Source organism: Xyrauchen texanus, chromosome 3 (genome assembly GCF_025860055.1).
Source record: "Xyrauchen texanus isolate HMW12.3.18 chromosome 3, RBS_HiC_50CHRs, whole genome shotgun sequence".
NCBI classification, from domain to species: Eukaryota; Metazoa; Chordata; class Actinopteri; order Cypriniformes; family Catostomidae; genus Xyrauchen; species Xyrauchen texanus.
Window position 1 is genome coordinate 11356146 of NC_068278.1, and position 20236 is coordinate 11376381.

A 20236-nucleotide genomic window follows, 5' to 3' on the forward strand; every position below is an offset into this window, starting at 1 on the left:
AGACAAACACACACACACACACACACACACACACACACACACACACACACACACACACAAAGGTGTCGGACAGCTGTCAGTAAATCTCTCTCTCTCTCTCTCTCTCTCTCTCTCTCTCTCTCTCTCTCTCTCTCTCTCTCTCGCACTGCAGTCTCCAGACGGCCTTTAACCCTCTGAGGCTTGATTAGCCTGACTAGGGGCCGGGTGAGCGGAATCACGACCCAGCCCCGCCCTCCACCCTGCCACATTCCATCCTCGTTCTCTCAGGCCGGGGAGCCCCCGGCATGATGTACATCTCCCCCTCCCCTCTTTTCCTGGGGAGGGCCGTGCCTTCCCATCTGCCACAGTCTGCCGGCAGGTCATCCCCGTCTACCTGGATGAGCGAGGGGACAAGGGGAGGGAAACCAAAAAAAAAGTGTGGCACCTACACGCCGTAACGGCAATCGTGCCAAATTAACAAAACATTTTAAAATGAGAGGGAAAGGCCAACACGTAGCGGCAGCGGAAGAGAGAGAGGAAAAAAAAACAATTGCATGCCAGTTCTCCGATACACCATAGCTTGGTCCTCGGCCACTCCTCCACCATCTAATGGACAACATCCGTGCCTCCCCAGACGGATCGGAGGCAGACCTCTGGCCCCTGGCGGACGAAACACCCTGCCGCGTTTTTGGTAGACGGTAGGGGTCTCCCCCACCCCTGGCAGCAGTAACTGCTCCAGGCGGTTGGTTGGGAGCCCCACCTCCCCTCAAAGTCGGCGGCCGTTCCTCCATTTCCAGGCGGCCGGGCTCCTCCGGCTGATGGCCACAGCTGCTCCGTTGGGGTGGATAGTAGTGGTGAGGACTCCACTACGGCACATCCCTCCTCCTTCCCGGATTTCGGCACCAGTGTAAAGGGATAAATGGAAAGAAGGAGGCAAGAACTGGCTTGAGAATATAAATGATAGTTCAATAAGCAAACTTAAACAAAAAGACAAACACACAAAGGTGTCAGACAGCTGTCCGTAAATCTCTCTCTCTGTCGCACTGCAGTTTCCAGTCGGCCTTTATCACTCTCTGAGGCTTGATTAGCCTGATTAGGGGCCGGGTGTGCAGAATCACGACCCAGCCCGCCCTGCCACACACCCTCATGTCATTCTATACCTGTATGGCCATTCTTCCGTGAAATATAAAGAGAACGTTGACGCTACTCTTTTCCCATACAATGAAAGTGAATGTTGAATGAGGCACACTAATTTCCACACTAATTTGTTTTCGTTTAAAGGGAAAGTTCACCGAAAACTTAAAATTCTCTCAACATTTACTCACCATCATGCCATCACAGATGTGTATGACTGTGGTGATTTGGGCATGCCCGAGCAACATCTGTGGAGAGCAAAGCCAGGAGAGGAAGAGCGGTAAGGATTGACACCTGTGGGAAATCACCTCTAACAGCTGTTTTGTGTTGCAGTGAGAGCTGGAGGATGTTAAAATAGCAGCCAGACTGCCAGAGGAGAGAGAGATCGTGTGTGTATGTATTTGTCCTGCTGAAAAACATTTCCTTATGTGTGTCACAGAAAAGTGTGTGAATACACACTCCCACTTCCTTCTTCCCAAAGAAAACTAGAGACTTGTCAAAAAACTTTCTTTCTTCTGCTGAAAACAAATATATTTAGAAGAATTTTTCAGCTCTGTAGGTCAAAACAATGCAAGCCATGCAAAACAAATGTTAAAGCTCCAAAATCCACAAACGCACCAGGTCTTCAGTGGTTTAAATCCATGTCTTCAGAAGAGATATGATATGAAGGTGGTGCAGTTGAGAAACAGGTCAATATTTTATTTATTTTTTCTATAAATTCTCCTCCCTGGCCAGTAGGTGACGAAATACACGAAGAATGCGAATAATCAAAAATAAAGAAAAAGAATGTGAAAGTAAAAGTGGAGATTTACAGTAAAAAAAAGGACTTAAATATTGACCTGTTTCCTCACCCACACCTATCATATCTCTTCTGAAGACATGGATTTATCCACTGGAGATTACTTTTATGCTGCGTTTATGTGCATTGTGGAAATTAAACATTTTGGTCAACATTCATTTGCATTGTTTGGACATACAGAGCTGAGATATTCTTCTAAAAAATATTCGTTTGTGTTCAGCAGAAGAAAGAATGTCACACACATCTGGGATGACATGAGGGTGAGTAAATGATTAAATCATTTTCATATTTGGGTGAACTCTCCCTGTAATGCAAAAAATAAATAAATAAATATATATATATATATATATATATATATATATATATATATATATATATATATATATATATATATATATATATATATATATATATATTAAGTTGTAAAATGTCATGTTAGTATTTGTTGTTCTGCCTTCAATTTATGCTGGTTGAAATCTACAAAAAAAAAATTTTTTTGACTGTTTTATATTAATCAGAGTATAGTGGTAAATTCACACAATTCAAAGTATTACGATAATGAAAATTTCGGTGGAAAATGTACTAAATTGACATATAAACAAACTTGTAAAATTGGATATAACTTTACACAGAAAAGGTTATTAAGCAATTTTATCACACTAAAATCATGTTTACACACATATTGTTTACATCTTGTGGTTATACTTTTGAAACAGTGAGTATTTTCACGTTTACAGATTGTCCCCATTCACTTCCATTGTAAGTGCCTCACTGTAACCCAGATTTTTGCTTTGTTTTTTATTAAGAAATTAGAGGCACAATTAATTTGTGTGGTAATCAACATTATGCCACAAATGCTTTCAATTGAGCTTTATTTTTATTGTACCCGGAATATTCCTTACATTTTTCTGAAAAACCTCTAACCCTGATTATTATCAGCAATCATAGTGATGTTTGCCTAATCAGCCACCCCTAGTTACAATTCTGGAAAACATGTCAGTGCATAGAGTGGAGTTCACAACTTAATCAACCGTAATTAGCATGTAGCACTTTACCTCCTTGGTGAACTGACCTGTCAAATAATTCTCCGCCGGTAACAAGTTCTAACACGAGGCTAATCTCCGCTGGGGTCTCGAAGATCTCCTTCAGTTTGATCTGACAGAGAACAGCATGCAAAAAGAGAACATTTCACTGGAGGAATTTTAAAACATTGCATGATTAATCATTGATATTCCACTATGCTAGTATACAGCAGCTTTAATGTCAGACTAACATTTGCATAACCAGACCATGCTAAATCAAACTCAGACAGTGGTACATGAACAAGACTGGATGAATATCTAAATGTGAGTTTGCTGGTAGTTTTATGCATATTTTAGGCCCTGATACATTACAACTGCCACAGGACCAAAGTAGACAACTCATACATAGCATTTATCCATTCAGACTTACTATATTTGGATGAGAGAGGCGCAGTAATACACCTATCTCCGTTCGTACAATCTTCTTGTCAACCTACGAGAACAAGCAAAGTTATTGCCTGAGGACAAAGTGAACAAGATGCACAATTATGAAGCCAGGAAACGTGGAGTAGCAAACATCAACTCACTGCAGAGTGGAAAACTTTGTCTTATATAAGGAAAGAAAGTCAATCAAGCAATTTTATGCATTTAAGATGTCCAACAAATGTGAATTTAAAGGAACAGTTCACCAAAAATCAGTCAACATTCCCTAATCAAAACGTTGTTCCAAACTTGTATGACTTTTTTCGTTCATGGAATACAAACTGAGAACTTTTGAGGAATGTACTGGTTGCTCTTTTCCATGCAATTACAGTGAATGGGGACTGGAGCAGTGAAGTTAAAAAAGTATGCAAAAGCACCATAAAATTAGCATAAAAGTGGTCCATATGAATCGTGCATTATATTCCAAGTCTTATGAAGTCATATAGCTTTGTGTAAGGAACAGACCGAAATGTAAAACTTGAAATAGCTCTTCTTCGTGAGCTCACCAAATTTGTTGAGAGAAGTAGTGCTCTCCAAATGTGAACCAATCATGAGTCTGATTTTAAAATTAATCTTTTGATCCACTTCACAAGACCTGGTTGTTGAGTTCAACTTACTGACTCAATGATCCAGACTCAATGATTCTCAAGTTAATGGCTCAATCCTTTTTGAAGCTTGAAAGCTCACATTTTCCCAAAACAAATCATTCTTTCTGAGTATTTTTGCCTTCATTTCTGGTAAAAAAATATCTAAACATCAGGGTCTGAAATTAACCTTTTAGCCCACCAGCCAAGGTGGCTGGTAGATGAAAACATTTATTTTATTGTTATTTTATTGTATATTACAATACTGTAAGCATGTTTAAAAGTAAACTGCTTTTTAAAATAATATTATTGTTTATGAAATATTTAATTGCTAGATTTAGGTTAGATTACATTCAGAATTATATATCACAGCATGTATGGATTGGCAAATGGAAAAAGAAAAGGAAAAGTAAAACAATCATGAAAAGCAATTGGCAAAATATATTAAAGAAAAGCAATTGCAGAATGCTTTTTTAAAATGCACTTTTAAAGGTAACGAAAAAATTAATTATTAATGTTTTTTATTTATAAATATAATAACATTTTTAAACAGAAATGAAATAAAGACATGTAAATGTGTCTATTTATTTGTCCATTTATAAATTAGTTTATTTATTCATATTTTATTTTCAATTTAATAGATTGATTATTTATTCCTTTAATTGGCACTGTTGTGTTTGGATGGATGCATGTTTTTCTTTAGCTCTTTATGCTTTCGAGTGTTTATTTAATCATGAAAAAGAGAAAAAAGCAGCTTTTATTATGATTTGAGCAGAATGAGTGCAAGAAATTGTGTTCAGCCTGCATTTCGAAACTTAAAATTACATAATGAGAAGGGATTGTCCATGTTTTTAATTCAAGAGTAAAATAAGATTACAGGCTTGATAATGTCATGTTGTATTTAGCCAGATATTCCAGTCAATTTCTTCTAATCATCACAGATACAATATATGCTCATGTTTAATATTTCCTGCATAATTAATCAGCACAGTATACATATTCTAATAGGTCAGTTATGCATGACAGCAGTGTGTAAATACTGAAGACACACCGTACAGAAGTTTTCACTCAAAGTGATTATTAAACTGCAAATGGCAGCAATATAATTAAATAAATATGTAGTCTTTATAAAGTGAATTAGCTCTCTGCTCGCAGTGATCTGCTACAAACAGAGCACTTGAGTGTGAGCCAAGGAGCTCATAGGAGCAGCTGGCTTCAGCACAACACCGGCTCCACACATACAAGTACGTGTGCGTGGTATCCCTACTGCTAACTGAGACTTTTGATGAGCAGTGGGACTAGCTAATGAGAGTCGTTCCATGTAAACACCTGCAACCTGCAGAACCCCCTTGATGGCAAAACTGGAACATGTTCCATTATTTTACTGACTAAAAAGCACCCACCAAAGTGGCGTATGACACAGCAAAATACACCAGCCAATTTTAATTTAATCTCATTTGGTGCTTGGCGGGTGTTAATTTCAGACCCTGTTAATCATCCTTAAAACAAGAAAAAAATACTTGAAAAAGAGAGTGAAATAGGATATTTTGTGATTTTTTGCAGTGTAGTCCCCATTCATTGACCAGTACATTCTTTAAAATTTCTCCTTTTAAAAAGAAAGTCATACAGGTTTAAAACAACACGATGACAGATCGTATAATAAATGATTAAATGATGACAGAATTTTCCTTTTTGGGAGAACTATCCCTTTAAATACAAAGCTTTCATGACTTTTCATACAAAGTAGTATTGTAGCTGTGCAATCACTTCATGTTATCTAAAACATATTGAAGCAATTTACAGTATATATATTAGTTAAAAATACCACAACAGCAAAGAAAACATTTTAATTTTGTAAAAGCAGCACAGTAAACTTAACTCTACTATTGCGTTCAGAATCTGCATACCTTTCACTTTCGGTAGAATTCAAGCTTATAAATCATTCATAACACAATGGTTTTCATCTAAAATTATATTGAAAGTCATTAATAAGTTATTAACTTTTTATACATCGAAATGTTTTGCATGTTAACTAACTAAGTATAAAAGTTTTGAATTAATATGACGAATTACAATTGTTTTTTAAATAATAAAATGTAGAAATTCTTTGACATTTCAAAATATATTAACTACAGCAAAACCAGAATGAAAACCAGAGTTCAATTATATTTAAATATAGCATTGGATTTCCTTTTCCTTATACAGTAACTGCTCAAAACAACTTGGAGGTCAAAAGTAATAAAACCAACGTATTTAGACGAATGCCACCACCCTTTAGACAGCAGTACCTTTGATTTAGTCTATTTGTTAAATCTGTTATGTCTGTTTTGTACAGAAATGTGTGTGTGTGTGTGTGTGTGTGTGTGTGTGTGTGTGTGTATGATGTGCGCATGTCTGTAAACAAGATGCTAGAGACTATCGGAAAGAGGCAAAATGTACAGTACATTCAGATTTTTTATACCTTTGCAAATGTATTAAAAAGAAAAACTGAAATTTTTACATTATTATTCAGACCCTTAACTCTGTACTTAGTTGAAGCACTTTTCGCAGCGATTACAGCCTCAAGTCCTTTTGGGTATGATGCGACACCTGGACTCCTGAATCTAGGGATTCTGCCATTCTTCTCTGTAGATCCTCTCAAGCTCTGTCAGGTTGGATTGGGACCATCGGTGGACAGCCATTTTCAGGACTCTCCAGAGATGTTCGATAGTGTTCAAGTCCGGGCTCTGGCTGGGCCTCTCAAGGACATTCACAGAGTTGTCCCTAAACCACTCTTGCGTTGTCTTGGCTCTGTGCTTAGGGTCATTGTCCTGTTGGAAAGTGAATCGTTGGCCCAGTCTGAGGTCCTGATCGCTCTGGGACAGTTTTTCATTAAGGTTGTCTATGTATTTTGCTGCGTTCAGCTTTCCTTTAACCCTGACCAGTCCCCCAGTCTCTGCCACTGAAAATCACACCCACAGCATGATGCTACCACCACCATCCTTCACCGTCGGGATGGTATTGCGCAGGTGATGAGCGGTGCCTGGTTTCCTCCAGACATGACGCTTGGAATTGGACACTCTGCCATAAAGCCCAGATCGGTGGAGTGTTGCAGTGATAGTTGTCCTTCTGCAAGTTTCTCACATCTCTACACATGATCTCTGTGGCTCTACCAGAGTGACCATCGGGTTCTTGGTCACCTCTCTTACCAAGGCCCTTCTCCTATGATTGCTCAGTTTGGCCAGCCGATCAGCTCTAGGAAGAGTCCTGGTTGTTCCAAACTTCTTCCATTTAAGAATTATTGAGGCCACTGTGCTCTTGGGAACATTCAATGCAGCCAAATTTTTTTCAGCCTTCCCCAGATCTGTGCCTCAACACAATCCTGTCTCTGAGCTCTGCAGGCAGTTCCTTTGAGCTCATGGCTTGGTTTTTGAGAGACCTTTTGTAGACAGGTTTGTGCATTTCCAAATGTCCAGTCAATTGAATTTGCCACAGATGGACTCCAATCAAAGTGTAGAATCATCTCAAAGATGATCCGGAGAAATGAGGTGCACCTGATCTAAATTACAAGTGCCATAGCAAAGGGTCTGAATATTTATGACATTGTGATATTTCAGTTTTTTCATTTTAATAATTTTTATTTTTTTTGTGTGTGTGTTTGTCATTATGGGGTATGGAGTGTAGATTGAAGTAAAATAAAAAATACAAAAATGTATTGCATTTATAGTGTTCTTATTCTTGTTCTATTTTCCTCTCAGGCAACATTAGCAGTTATACAGTGGCCTTACAATATTTTTTTTAAAGACATTTATATATAGCATCTTGACAACATAATCCCATAATGCCTTTTAAATAGCATCAGCATAACATAATTGTAAAAGGCGGAGGGCGGGGCTGGGTCGTGATTTTACACACATGGTCCCTTATCAGGCTAATCAAGCCTCCGAGAGGGATAAAGGCCGACTGCGGACAGTGGTGCGACGAAAGAGGCAGCTTTTATTTATATTGTCAAGCCGGTTCTCTGATATGCCGTAGCTTGGTCCTCGGCCACTCCTCCACCCTCTAACGGATGACAGCCGCGCCTCCCCGGGAGGATCGGAGGCAGTCCTCCAGCCCCGCCGCGTTCTCAGGGAACAGAAGGGGTCTCCCCCGCCCCTAGCAGTGGTTCTCCCACTCCAGGCCGTCGTCAGTGAGCCCCTCCCCACTCGCGGTCTCAGACCCCTCCGCTTCCAGGCGTTGGGGTGGATGGTAGCGGCGAGAAACTTACTACGCCATATCCCTCCTCCTTCCCAGGTTTCGGCACCAGTGTAAATCAGTTCAATGGAAAGGAGGAGGCGAGATAATATAAATAATAGTTTAATGAAGAAATAAACCAAAAGACACAAACACACACATAGGACGGACAACTGCCCGTAAACGTTCTCTCTCTCGTCACACCACCGTCCGCAATCAGCCTTTATCCCTCTCAGAGGCTTAATTAGCCTGATAAGGGACCGGGTGTGTAAAATCACGACCACCCTCCGCCCTGTCACAATAATATAATCACATATGTATTAGAGGCTATAGCCTTACTATTCCCTATACAATATCAAATGATGGAATGCTTGTGGTGTGGTATAAGTTGCACAGTACTGCGCTGACAACAGACAGGCTGACAGCAATTACTACCCATCACGCATCAGAGCGATATAGAGCAATAGAAGGAAACAACAGTTAGGCCTTTTACAATGTTACAGCTGAAAGGAAGTCCTGACCAACAAAACTGTGGAGATCAAAGAGCAGAGCGGAAAGCCTGGTAACATGAGGAGAGATATATGTCAGAGCACTCACTGTTTTCTTCAGCATCTTCACAGCATAGTGCTTCTGGGTGCCTTTCTGGTGGCATCTGAACACCACTGATGTGGCTCCCCTGCGAGAGAGAAAGAGCAAATGACTCACTTAGCAATGAGTTTGATTTCTTGTATTAGTAGGGCTCATTTCACACAATATGTTGAGATAACTGGAGAAATATAATCAGTACCCCACCCCACCCCAATCAGAAAACATAATTGCCAAAGGTCTCTTCTTAATGGAAAGGAGGCGGGAACCGGATGAACACTCAATGAACTTTAATTACAACACAGACAATTCCAACTGAAACACAACATAAAACATTGACACACACACAACTCCACATGTGTGTCTCTCTCTCTCTCTAACTGACATCTCGGGCTCCCCTTTATCCCTCTCCCGTAGATTGACCAACTCCGCGTCAGGCGCGCACCCTCACGGCCCGGCCACGCCCTACTCCTCTTCACAATAATGTGACTCCTTGTGGTGCCACGCAACTCCATATGGACATAAAACAATCAGTAAACTCTGAAAGGGTTCAAACTGTAGTTAATTATTGCTACAGTTGGCAAGGCCTGTCCAACATTGGGGCTGCAACGTCAACTACAGCTGGAACACCTTGACAAACCTCTTTTATTACAAAAAATATCAGAGACATATGGAAGTGGGCTCTTTTGTCTTGAGCTAATAGAGCGCAACAGTAGGTTTCTGGAATTAAAAATCCCATTCATTTTCTCATTAGACAAATTCATTTTTAATGTTAACTTATGAAGCTTTAGACAGACATATCGTGACCTCAGAGGTTGTTTATCAATGGTATATGCTTCTACTGAAGCCATCAGTCCACTTTATTTCTGTCACTGATCCACCAATCAGAGGATTGTGATATGATGATATGAGTGCTTCAAAATGCAGAATAATTTACCAAATCAAGTGATTCACTTTATTCAGACCTTAATAAAACTTTATATTCACTATTTCTATCAAACAGTATCACGCCGAAATCAAAGATACACTATTCTCACCCACAGTAACTAAAAATTTCATTTGAAAATTTCAAAACCCATTTTATAACATAAAATAACATAATTAACAGTAAACTGAACTTAAAACATAACTATAACCCCCAATAACTTTTAAATGTTCATTAATAACATCCCCAAACAGTCCCCAAAACCTGCACAGATGTACCTCATTAATTATGCAATGACAACAGCCAAGCAAGTCCTTAAGCATAAACAACAAAACAGACATTAAAGTATATTCCTGGTGAGGACTAATTTGATGAAGTTTTAGGACATATTTATGATATTCATTTAAATCAGTGGCGGGCCGTGTATTAAAAGTCTAGACCTTCATTGTGATTTATGCCATTAAGAAAACTCTGTTTCACATGTCTATGGACATCATACATTATTTCGCAGCTAACTAATAATACCAATTGACATTTTAAAAACACGTCCATGCATGAAAGCCAGAACTTGATTAAATGAATGTCTCCCGAACAGATATTCAAAGATCATAATGACATTTTTCAAATGAATCTACCAAGGAGGTCTATAAAACCTGGAAAAATCTATTCAATAATATTTGCAATTTAAATGTTGCAATATATTTTGTTTCATCAGGGTACATGGTTATGCTGCGCTCCATTCAAGCTGGATGTGGGATATTCCTACTTGATATCTCCGACCATAAATGCATTCCATTCCCCGATATTCGGAACTGCGGCACTCCCGTTAGCTTAGCAGGAGTTTGACCCTCATTAGAGATGTCTCCTAGCAACCCAACTGATAAACAATGCTGCAGTGCTACCATTTGTGCTTCAGGTGTAAGATTATCAAAAGAGATTATAACGTTTTAAACAGTAGTGCATTCAATTGTACTTTTCCTAGTAGGAAGTTGTAAAATCCGACTTTGAGTTGAATGGAACGCAGCACTACTTTTCAAAACTTGATCTGATTCTGAATGCTCAAGCAGCCTAATTTACACTTAGAAAACTCCTGATGTTGCTATAACAATGCAAAAAGCACTTATAATTTGCTTGAAGTGAAAATCAGTCTTATCCTTAAATCCATAAGGATCTCTTTCTCAATGGCAATACCAGCAGTAATGACAGTCAACTCATCAGCAAGATCTCACGCTCATTGCTTTCAAATTACATAATTTAAAGTGTGATTGCATCACTCAAGGCCAGCTAGAAGGCCTCGACCGGGCATATCCTAAAGATCACACCCACCAAGAACAAATAAATCAATCTGATTGGCTGATGAATCTGACAATCTGACTTTAGTTGCTCATTCATTTGCACTGTTGAGGGAACTGAAGAAATTATGAAGGCCTGATGGGGTGGAGCTCAGACTCATGCACTGCTTCGGGCATGCAATTTGTGAAACAGTAGTCACACTTCGCTTGTAAGCATCAAGGAATAAATTCTGACTGGTTACATTTTTTTTTTACTTTTCTCTATTTGTTTGTAGATTAATTAAGAGTGGAAAGCGATTAAAAATACATAGGCAAAAAGGTGATTGAGAATGAAAGGATGAAACATATTTATTTGGCATGCTAGTCCAGCTGAGAAGGCTTTGCTGGCCCTGAGAATTCACCACTGGTTTAAATAGGTATATGTGTCATTTTTCCATTTGCACCAAGAAAAGGGAAACAAAGCAGACATCTGATTGGTACATCTAACCACTGATAACCAAAAGCCCCAGAACCTGAATAAAGCCATAAATGAACGAAACTTCATGAGGGTGCGCTGTCACTGCCATTCTATGTTGTTTGTAGATGCGTGTTGAACCATAAGGATATGTTCCATTATACACAAGTCCAGATGTTTATGTAAGTAGTTATAAACCTGCATAACATGACTTACATGACTTATAGTCGTAGAATAACAATATACTGTTTGCAAAATGTTATCAAGCTTATCAAGTAAAATAACAGTGTGGGATTCATGTTATTCTTCTTTCAAGAGGGAAATTTGACTTAATTCACAGTAAGACAAGATTGATATGCTACTTTAAAAAGGTATAAAACACGGGACATTGTGTGCTTGTGTAACATAATTGCAGACACAAACAATAAAACGACAGTCAAACGATTTAACAGACATGTAAAAAAGAGGGACAGATATACAAGAACAAACACAGTGTTCCAGAAGTATCCGAAACCGAAGACAGCTGCCTCATCAAAGGTATGTGTGAACTGTGCAATGACAACTGGATGCCAGTCTCTCCTTGTTTCAGTGCAGAAGCAGATTTTAATCTCTTTAGTTAGATTACGTCAACATTTGAACTGTGTATGTCAAGGGTGTAGTTAGGAAATTGCTTTTGGGTGGGCCTCAACAAAAATGGATGGGCAAAGTTTAGGCCACAAATTTGTTCCCCAACAAAATGTTCCTTAACAATAGAGAAGATACAAACAGTTATTTTACACTTCTATAAAAAATATAATTTATAAAGTATAATCTATAATGTTCTGAGTGGCCCAGGCCCACCACTGGTGTATGTAGATAAATAACTAGTTAGTCACCGTGATTTTGACAATATTGGAAACTGGTCAGGTTTAAATTGGCCATATTATTTTTGTTTTAATAACTTGGCCATATTGACTGAGGAATGTTGTTGTGATGACATCACAGCCAGCCCAGTTTGATGCCCCCCCACTTCAAAACTCATTCTGGCACTGATGAACCAACTTATACTCTTGTAATATCTATTGAAATCAAATATTATGTGCTTATGCTCTTTCCTATTTAACCTTATCTGCATTGTGTAATACTTTGAGCAACCAGAGATAAAGATAAAGATAATCATTTGTTTCTCATTTACCTGGGCAACAATTAAGTGGTGTGCATTAAAGAACAACATGAAATTAATTGTAAATCTTTTATCTTGTTCATTAACTAAATAAATAAAGGGTTCAAAGTAACGTGTGCAAAGACGCCGTAATCATTACAGACACAGGAATGAGCATTCTGGGGAAAGAGGTAAAACACTCATATAAAACAGTACTACATTGCATTGGAGAAACAACAGTAAGCATACTGTATTTAATAAACGATGCATTGATGTTGGCTAAATTATAATAAATGGTACCATACCATTTTTTTAACAGTAATGTACTGGTCTCGGTGCTACCAGTAATGTACTGTAAATTAAAAGGTACATTTTTTTACACTGATCCTTATATTCAATAACCTAAAATCAATAGTTTTATATATTTCCATATTTTTTTATTCAGCTTCATCAATGTTTCATGTTATTGTGGTTCATTCCCTCATTAAAGACTTTAAGTACACAGTCTTGTACATTTGTCTTTTTATCTGATTTTCAAATATCTTTGTACCATTGTGATTCACCTCTGAGCTGGTTAGTTTGGTTCATGGATCTTATGAATTCCCAATGGAAAAATGTATGAAAAAAATACTTCCGGAACCAACATGGCTGAAAAAGTGGGCAGGCACGGTTGCATTCTATTAGCCTAGCAACTTCCCAAAGCACCCTAGCAACTGCATAGCAATGCATTCGCAAGCACCACTCACGTTAGTGGTCAGAATCAGGGACCTCAAGACACAATATTATATTGATATCTGGGTCATAATAATATAAATTATCCTTTATGTTTATGTTAACTGTTATATGTTGCGATCTATTGTTCACTTGTTGTTTTTTACCTGCATTGAACCTCGGAGCAATTTTTTTTAAGCTCATATTGATTTAGCATTTTGGATGAACAAAAATAATTCTATAATTCCTGATCAATCTCCAATTCCTCCCAAATATTTAAAATATTGATTATTGGCATTAAAATATCAATACAGCATTGTGAGTTTAAATATAGCAATATTTACTTAAATTTTCTTCAGGATGTGGAAATTTATTTGTTTAGCTTTGTGAGCTTTCTCCCTCTTGATATCTTATTCATGGTTCTGATACCTCATTATCAGATATACTGGCACTGGACCAACCCAATATGTTGGATCCAAGCAACAGACAGCAGTTGCAAACAAGTAATCTCAGTTGGAATGTGTCCAGTGTGCAAATAAATGAAATTTGGGTGGAAAGCTTGGCTAATGCAATTAAAGGGAAGAGGCCACTCCAGTGTCCTAGAACGAGCATCTGGACACTCATTAGGAGACCGTACCAGATCCAAACAGCTATAGAAGCCCTCCCTCTCTCTCTGTGCTGACCGTACCCTCCCACTGAGTGCATGTGAATAGACATCAGGCAAGGATAGCAACCAGTTTATGACTCCAATCTGCTCCACATAATCTCCATGTCCAAAAACATTCATTTCATTTGGTTATATAACCAGAAAACGACTCTACTAAACCTCGGTTACCTCGGTTCCCTGAGAGAGGGAACGACTATTGCGTAAGTAGCTTACGCTATGGGAAAACTCAGTTTCTCGAGAAATATTGAAGTCTTTATGTAAAACGCATTGCAACTGCACAGCAGACAGTGATGAGCGAGGCAGCTCGGTCATTGGCTGTGCTGCGGCAACTGCTCGAACCAATGACGGGGCGATTTACAACGCGCCACCAATGGGGGCGCGCCCCACTTTCGCGCGCTCATAGCCTGCTGAAATTAGCATATGAGGGCTATATAATGAGCATCCCGTCATTCCGGTTCTTTAGGTTCAATCGACTGAAGCGACTGACCAAGCACAGGCACGGCAGCTTACGCAATAGTCGTTCCCTCTCTCAGGGAACCGAGGTTACGTTAGTAACCGAGTCGTTCCCTTATCGAGAGGTCTCTCCTATTGCGTAAGTAGCTTACGCTATGGGAACCCAATGTAAAACGCCGTGCGTGCTGACTTCGCTGTATAAAGCCAGAGGCAGGTGCCTGAGCCTTAAAGCAAAGTGATTATTCCACGAGCCGGCCAGAGGCGAGCTATTTAGTGGGGTATGACAGGGCCCTTACCTACAAGGTGGGCGCTCCTTGTACAAACACAAGTACACATCTTATGTACTGAGTTTTTTGTGTACTGGTACGCATAATAAACCCTCTAAGTCGGTCAGAGACGGACCTTATAAGGGAGGAGATAATGCCCAGCATGTACATACTCCAGCTCATTCCACAGTCAGACTGATAGAATGTTGGAATGTAGTGAGGGACATGTAGGTTATAAAACCTGATAAATGTCGAAGGCGAGGCCCAGCCTGCCGCTGCACAAATATCTTCAATGGGTATCCCACTCGACCATGCCCACGAGGAGGCCATGCTCCTCGTAGAGTGAGCTCTGACGCCTAAGGGGCATTGAAGGCCCTTGGCTTCATAAGCTAGCGCTATAGCATCCACTATCCAGCGCGATATTCGTTGCTTTGAAACAGCGAGACCTTTAGTTCGGCCGCCAAAGCATACGAATAATTGTTCCGTCTGTCTGAACAATGCAGAACGTTCCAAATATACTCTGAGCGCCCTGACCGGGCAGAGTAAATTTGCGTCGCCTTCGTCTGCTGAGGATGATAGCGCTGCCAGAGATATCACCTGTGCTCCGAAGGGTGTGGAGAGCACCTTAGGAATATACCCGTGCTTTGGCCTAAGGACAACTCTGCAGTCGTTAGGTCCAAATTCCAGGCAAGCAGCGCTTGATGACAGCGCGTGCAGGTCGCCCACTCTTTTAACTGAAGCGAGTGCCAGCAAGAGCGTGGTTTTGAGCGAGAGCTGCTTGAGGTGCACGGTTCGGAGAGGTTCGAACGGGCACCTTTGAGTGCGTCCAGGACCGTGGCCAGGTCCCAGATCGGCACCGAAGGTGGGCGAGGAGGGTTCATCCTCCTAGCCTCTTAGGAAACGAACGATCAGATCGCTTTTTTCCTAATGAATGTCCTTTATCAGGACTGTGTGACGCCGCTATGGCAGCCACATAGACTTTGAGCGTGGAGGGTGTGCGGCCCGCCTCCAGCAGCTCCTGCAAAAGGCGAGCACGCCGGTATCTCGCGACGCTTTGGGGTTCAAGCTCTTGGTATCACACCAGTCACTGAACACTTTCCACTTTTGGGCATACAAGCCTCGTAGAGGGGCTCGTGCTTCAGCAATGGTTTTCAGAACTCCACTGGGAGGTTCTCGGAACCCGCTGAGGGGCCATGCATGGAGGGCCCACAGATCGGGCGGGATGAAGAATCATCCCGCTGGCCTGTCCGAGGAGGTCTTGCCTCAGCGGAATCGGCCATGGGGCAGATTGCATCATCTGTACCAGCTCTGGAAACCACGCCTGGTTTTTCCAGAGCGGGGCTACCAGGAGCACTGCACATTTCACCTCCCTGATCCGACTGATGACCTGAGGCAGCATCGCGATCGGGGAAAAGCATACAAGGGGCGGCTCGGCCAGATTTGGGCGAAGCGTCCGTGCTTTTTGAGAAGAAGAGAGGGCAGTGCGCGCTTTCCTTGGAGGCAAAGAGGTCGACCTCTGCCTCGCCAAAGGTTCGCCATAACCACTGAACCGGCCAGAGGGTGGAGAGACCATTCTCCTGGGAGAACTTTGTTTCTGGATAGCATGTCCGCTCCTTGGTTCAGGACGCCTGGCACGCGCGCTGCTCTTAGCGAGCGCAGGTGGTGTTGTGACCATAGAATGAGCTCCTGGCCATAGAGTGCAAGGAGCTCGACCTGAGTCCACCTTGGCGATTTATATACGAAACTACCGTCATGTTGTCCGCTCGGACCAGGACGTGTTCGCTTTGCAGGTACGGAAGCAGGGCTCTGAGAGCCAAGGCGACCGCTTCATTTCCAGACAGTTTATGTGTAGGCGCTTTTCCGGGTTTGACCAAAAACCGGAAACAGGCCTGCCCTCGTAAAGGGCCCCCATCCTATTTTGGAGGCATCTGTCGTGATCATTTTTCTCCGCGATATTCACGCCCAGACTCACGCCGGTTTGATACCATTATATGGCTTTCCAGGGCGCCAGGGCTTTTATACAGCCGTGATTCGCTTCTGATCAAAAAGTGGCCTGAGCGCCACGCGTGAGTGGGGACGCGGCTCTTGAGCCAGCTGGAGAGGACGCATGTGCAACAATCCTAGCTGGAGTACAGCTGATGCCGAGGCCATGAGGCCGAAGCATTCTCTGAAAATCGCTTGACGGGGCTTGCGCTGCCGCTCTGAACGATGTTGCAAGGCGTCGACAGAAAGCGCGCTCTGATGAGAGGTGCGCTGTCATCTGCACTGAGTCTAGCACTATTCCCAGAAAAGAAATATTCTGGCTGGGGATAGCACGCTCTTTGCAAAATTTATTCTCAGACCCAGGCATTGTAAATGGCTGATAGTCCAAGATCTGTGTGTCATTAACTGAACCTCTGATTGTGCTATGATTAGCCAATCGTTGAGGTAATTCAGTATCCGCACTCCCGCTGTCTCAGGGGAAAGTGCTGCATCCATACATTTCGTGAATGTACGGGAGGCCAATGATAGGTCGAATGGTAGTACTGTGTACTGGTATGACTGTCCCTCGAAAGTGAATCTCAGAAAGGGCCTGTGATGAGGCGCTATCGGGATGTGAAAGTAAGCGCCTTTCAAATCCACTGATAGAAACCAATCCCCGGGCGTAACTTGTGCGAGGATGTGTTTGGTTGTTAACATTCTGAACGAGCGAATCATTAACGCTTTGTTCAGATGTCTGAGATCCAGGATGGGGCGAAGGCCACCGCCCTTTTCGGACGAGAAAAATAGCGGCTGTAAAAACCTGCCTCGCTCAAAGAGGGAGGAACAGTTTCTATAGCCCTTCTCTATCAGTTTGAGCACCTCGGTGCGTAGAACATGTGACACATCTTTCCTCACTTCGTCTCGACCACCGCTGAAAAGCGGGGTGGTCTGCGAGCGAATTGAAGTGAGTATCCGTGTTTTATTATGTTCAAAAACCCATTTCGGCATGTCGGGATTTTTTCCCAGGCTTCTGCTCGCACAGATATGGGCTGAATGCCGGCTGGGGGTGTGTCGCAGTGATGTATGGGCCCCGCCGGCAAATCGCTTTGTGCTAACACAGAATCTACGGCTCTCAGAGGCGAGGTGCGTGCTGAGCAGCTGTATTGAGTGCCGAGTGCAGAGGTGCGTGTGAGAGTACAGGCACATGCGCTATTTCCGAAATGCTGACAGCATGAGTGCTTGAAACTGTATGAACAGTGTTTTGAAGTGGGGGTGCATTCATCATTATGGGCACGCCGCCACGCTCATAAAGCTTTCCGCGATTTAGCGGGAGTTTCTTAGCTCGCGCATTACATCTGTGATGTTTGCGGCATAGCTGTTTGAAACTGTGTGGGTAGCTGTGTGTAGGGGTGCAATACAGCAGGCACACGCGCTACACTTATAGCACTTCCCGTTTTTACTGGGGAAGCGTTTATAACTGTGGGAACAGCGCTTGTGTGTAGTGGTGCATACATGACAATAGGCACACGATCTACATATTTGAGACATCCAGCCTGAGCTGGGGAGGTGTTTGGCACTGTTTGGACAGTATTGATATGTGGGAATGCGCACTTTAGCGTGGACACGTGAACCCTTAGTGACACAGGCAGAAAATGACTCTTTTGGTGATTTCTGTGTGTCGCCGTGAAAACGGCGTTTGATTGCAGGTGAGCGAAGTTTTATGACTGGCCCATTGACTGCTGTATAGACATTTCCAACCGCCTGTAAGGGACTGGGTAATGTTCTAATGTTCTACACTCAGCTTACAGCTCTCAGAGGCGCTGCGCGCGCTGAGCAGCTTTGTTGAGTGCGTGTGAGATTACAGGCACGCCGTTATCTCCGTAATGCTCTGCAGAAAGAGCCGGAGAAATGTTAGAAACTACAGTGTTTACGGGTGGGGTGCATACATAGGCACGCGTGCCACTTCCATAAAGCTTCCCGCTCTTAGCGGGTAGTTTCTGTCTCGCGCGTCGCATCTGTGATGCTCGCGGCTCTGTTTGGAACTGTATGGGCAGCGCTTATGGGTGGGGTGCATACTGTGGTAGGCACGCCGCCACATAAAGCTTTCCGCGATTTAGCGGGAGTTTCTTAGCTCGCGCGATTGCATCTGTGATGCTTGCGGCATTTAGAGAGCTGTGTGAAACTGTATGGGTATGTGTGTGTAGGGGTGCGTGCATGACAGCAGGCACGCGAGCTATACTTACAGTACTTCCCGCTTTTACTGGGGAAGCATTTATAACTGTGGGAACAGTGCTTGTGTGTAGTGGTGCATACATGACAGTAGGCACGCGATCTACATTTATGGGTCGTCCAGCTGGAGCTGGGGAAGTATTTGGCACTGTTTGGACAGTATTGATAAGTGGGAGTGCGCACTTTAGCGTGGACACGTGACCCCTTAGTGACACAGGCAGAAAATGACTCTTTTGGTGTTTTCTGTGTGTTGCCGTTAACACGGCGTTTGAGTGCAGGTGAGCGAGTTCTGTGACTGGCCCATCGACTGCTGTACAGACATTTCCAGCCGCCTGTAAGGGGACTGGGTAATGTTTTACACGTTTTGCTTGCTGCTGCTGAGGCAGTCTCTTCCATGCTGGTGCCCGCGCTCGTGTCCGCAGATGTCGATGGCGCGGGGTCGAACGAGCCCGGCCAGTCGTTGGATGCAGCGTCAATAGAAAGAATGTCATCCTTTCCATCGTCGTCCCCTGGTGCGCCGAACGAGACGAGACCCACCGCTCTGTTGGAGGGGTGCTGGTCCGCTCTCGTGGGCGGCGGGGAGATCTCTCTGGTAAAAGGATATGTGATGCGCGCCGGATGGCGTAGCAGAAGGCTTCGAAGGCGGCTGAAGGTGCCGGCGTCCTCTCAGCAGTCCCGCTGTAAGCGTGTCAACGGCGGCGAAAGACTCCAACAATCCGGAGGATCCAGCGAAGAGAAGGTCTTCGCTGAAGGAGATTAAATCTAAAGAACCGGAATGACGGGATGCTCATTATATAGCCCTCATATGCTAATTTCAGCAGGCTATGAGCGCGCGAAAGCGGGGCGCGCCACGTTCTAAATCGCCCCGTCATTGGTTCGAGCAGTTGCCGCAGCACAGCCAATGACCGAGCTGCCTCGCTCATCACTGTCTGCTGTGCAGCTGCAATGCGTTTTACATAAAGACTTCAATATTTCTCGAGAAACTGAGTTTTCCCATAGCGTAAGCTACTTACGCAATAGGAGAGACCTCTCGATAAGGGAACACATTTGATTGATTTCATGCACCTGCCAACATCCAATGGTAATTAGCAAAGTACAATTGTGCATTGAACATCCTGTTTAGATCAGTGGTTCTCAGCTGGTGGGTCGCGACAAAGTCCCTTTCAAGGCAAGTCAGTCCATTCAGAGGTTGGAACGCTCCCGGGAAGCTATAAAAATACAGCTTCTACCTACTTGAAAGGGGAAAGACCGAAATATCCAAAACAGTTGGTCAAGATCAAAGAACATATTTCAAGTCAGAAGTTAAATCTGAAAACAATAGTATCATAAATCGTGCTT

The 20236-nt window shown here is 42.5% G+C and overlaps 1 protein-coding gene across 1 annotated transcript in view; it reads right to left on the reverse strand.

Annotated features, from left to right (window-relative positions):
* camk4 (calcium/calmodulin-dependent protein kinase IV) overlaps positions 1 to 20236 on the reverse strand; it is a 60687-nt gene that overhangs the window by 29670 nt on the left and 10781 nt on the right. The window contains exons 3-5 of the mRNA XM_052112455.1: positions 8811 to 8889; positions 3365 to 3427; positions 2985 to 3067 (exon numbers count right to left, since the gene is read on the reverse strand). Coding sequence (XP_051968415.1) covers positions 2985 to 3067; positions 3365 to 3427; positions 8811 to 8889 — 225 coding nt within the window. The remainder of the gene's footprint in view (positions 1 to 2984; positions 3068 to 3364; positions 3428 to 8810; positions 8890 to 20236) is intronic.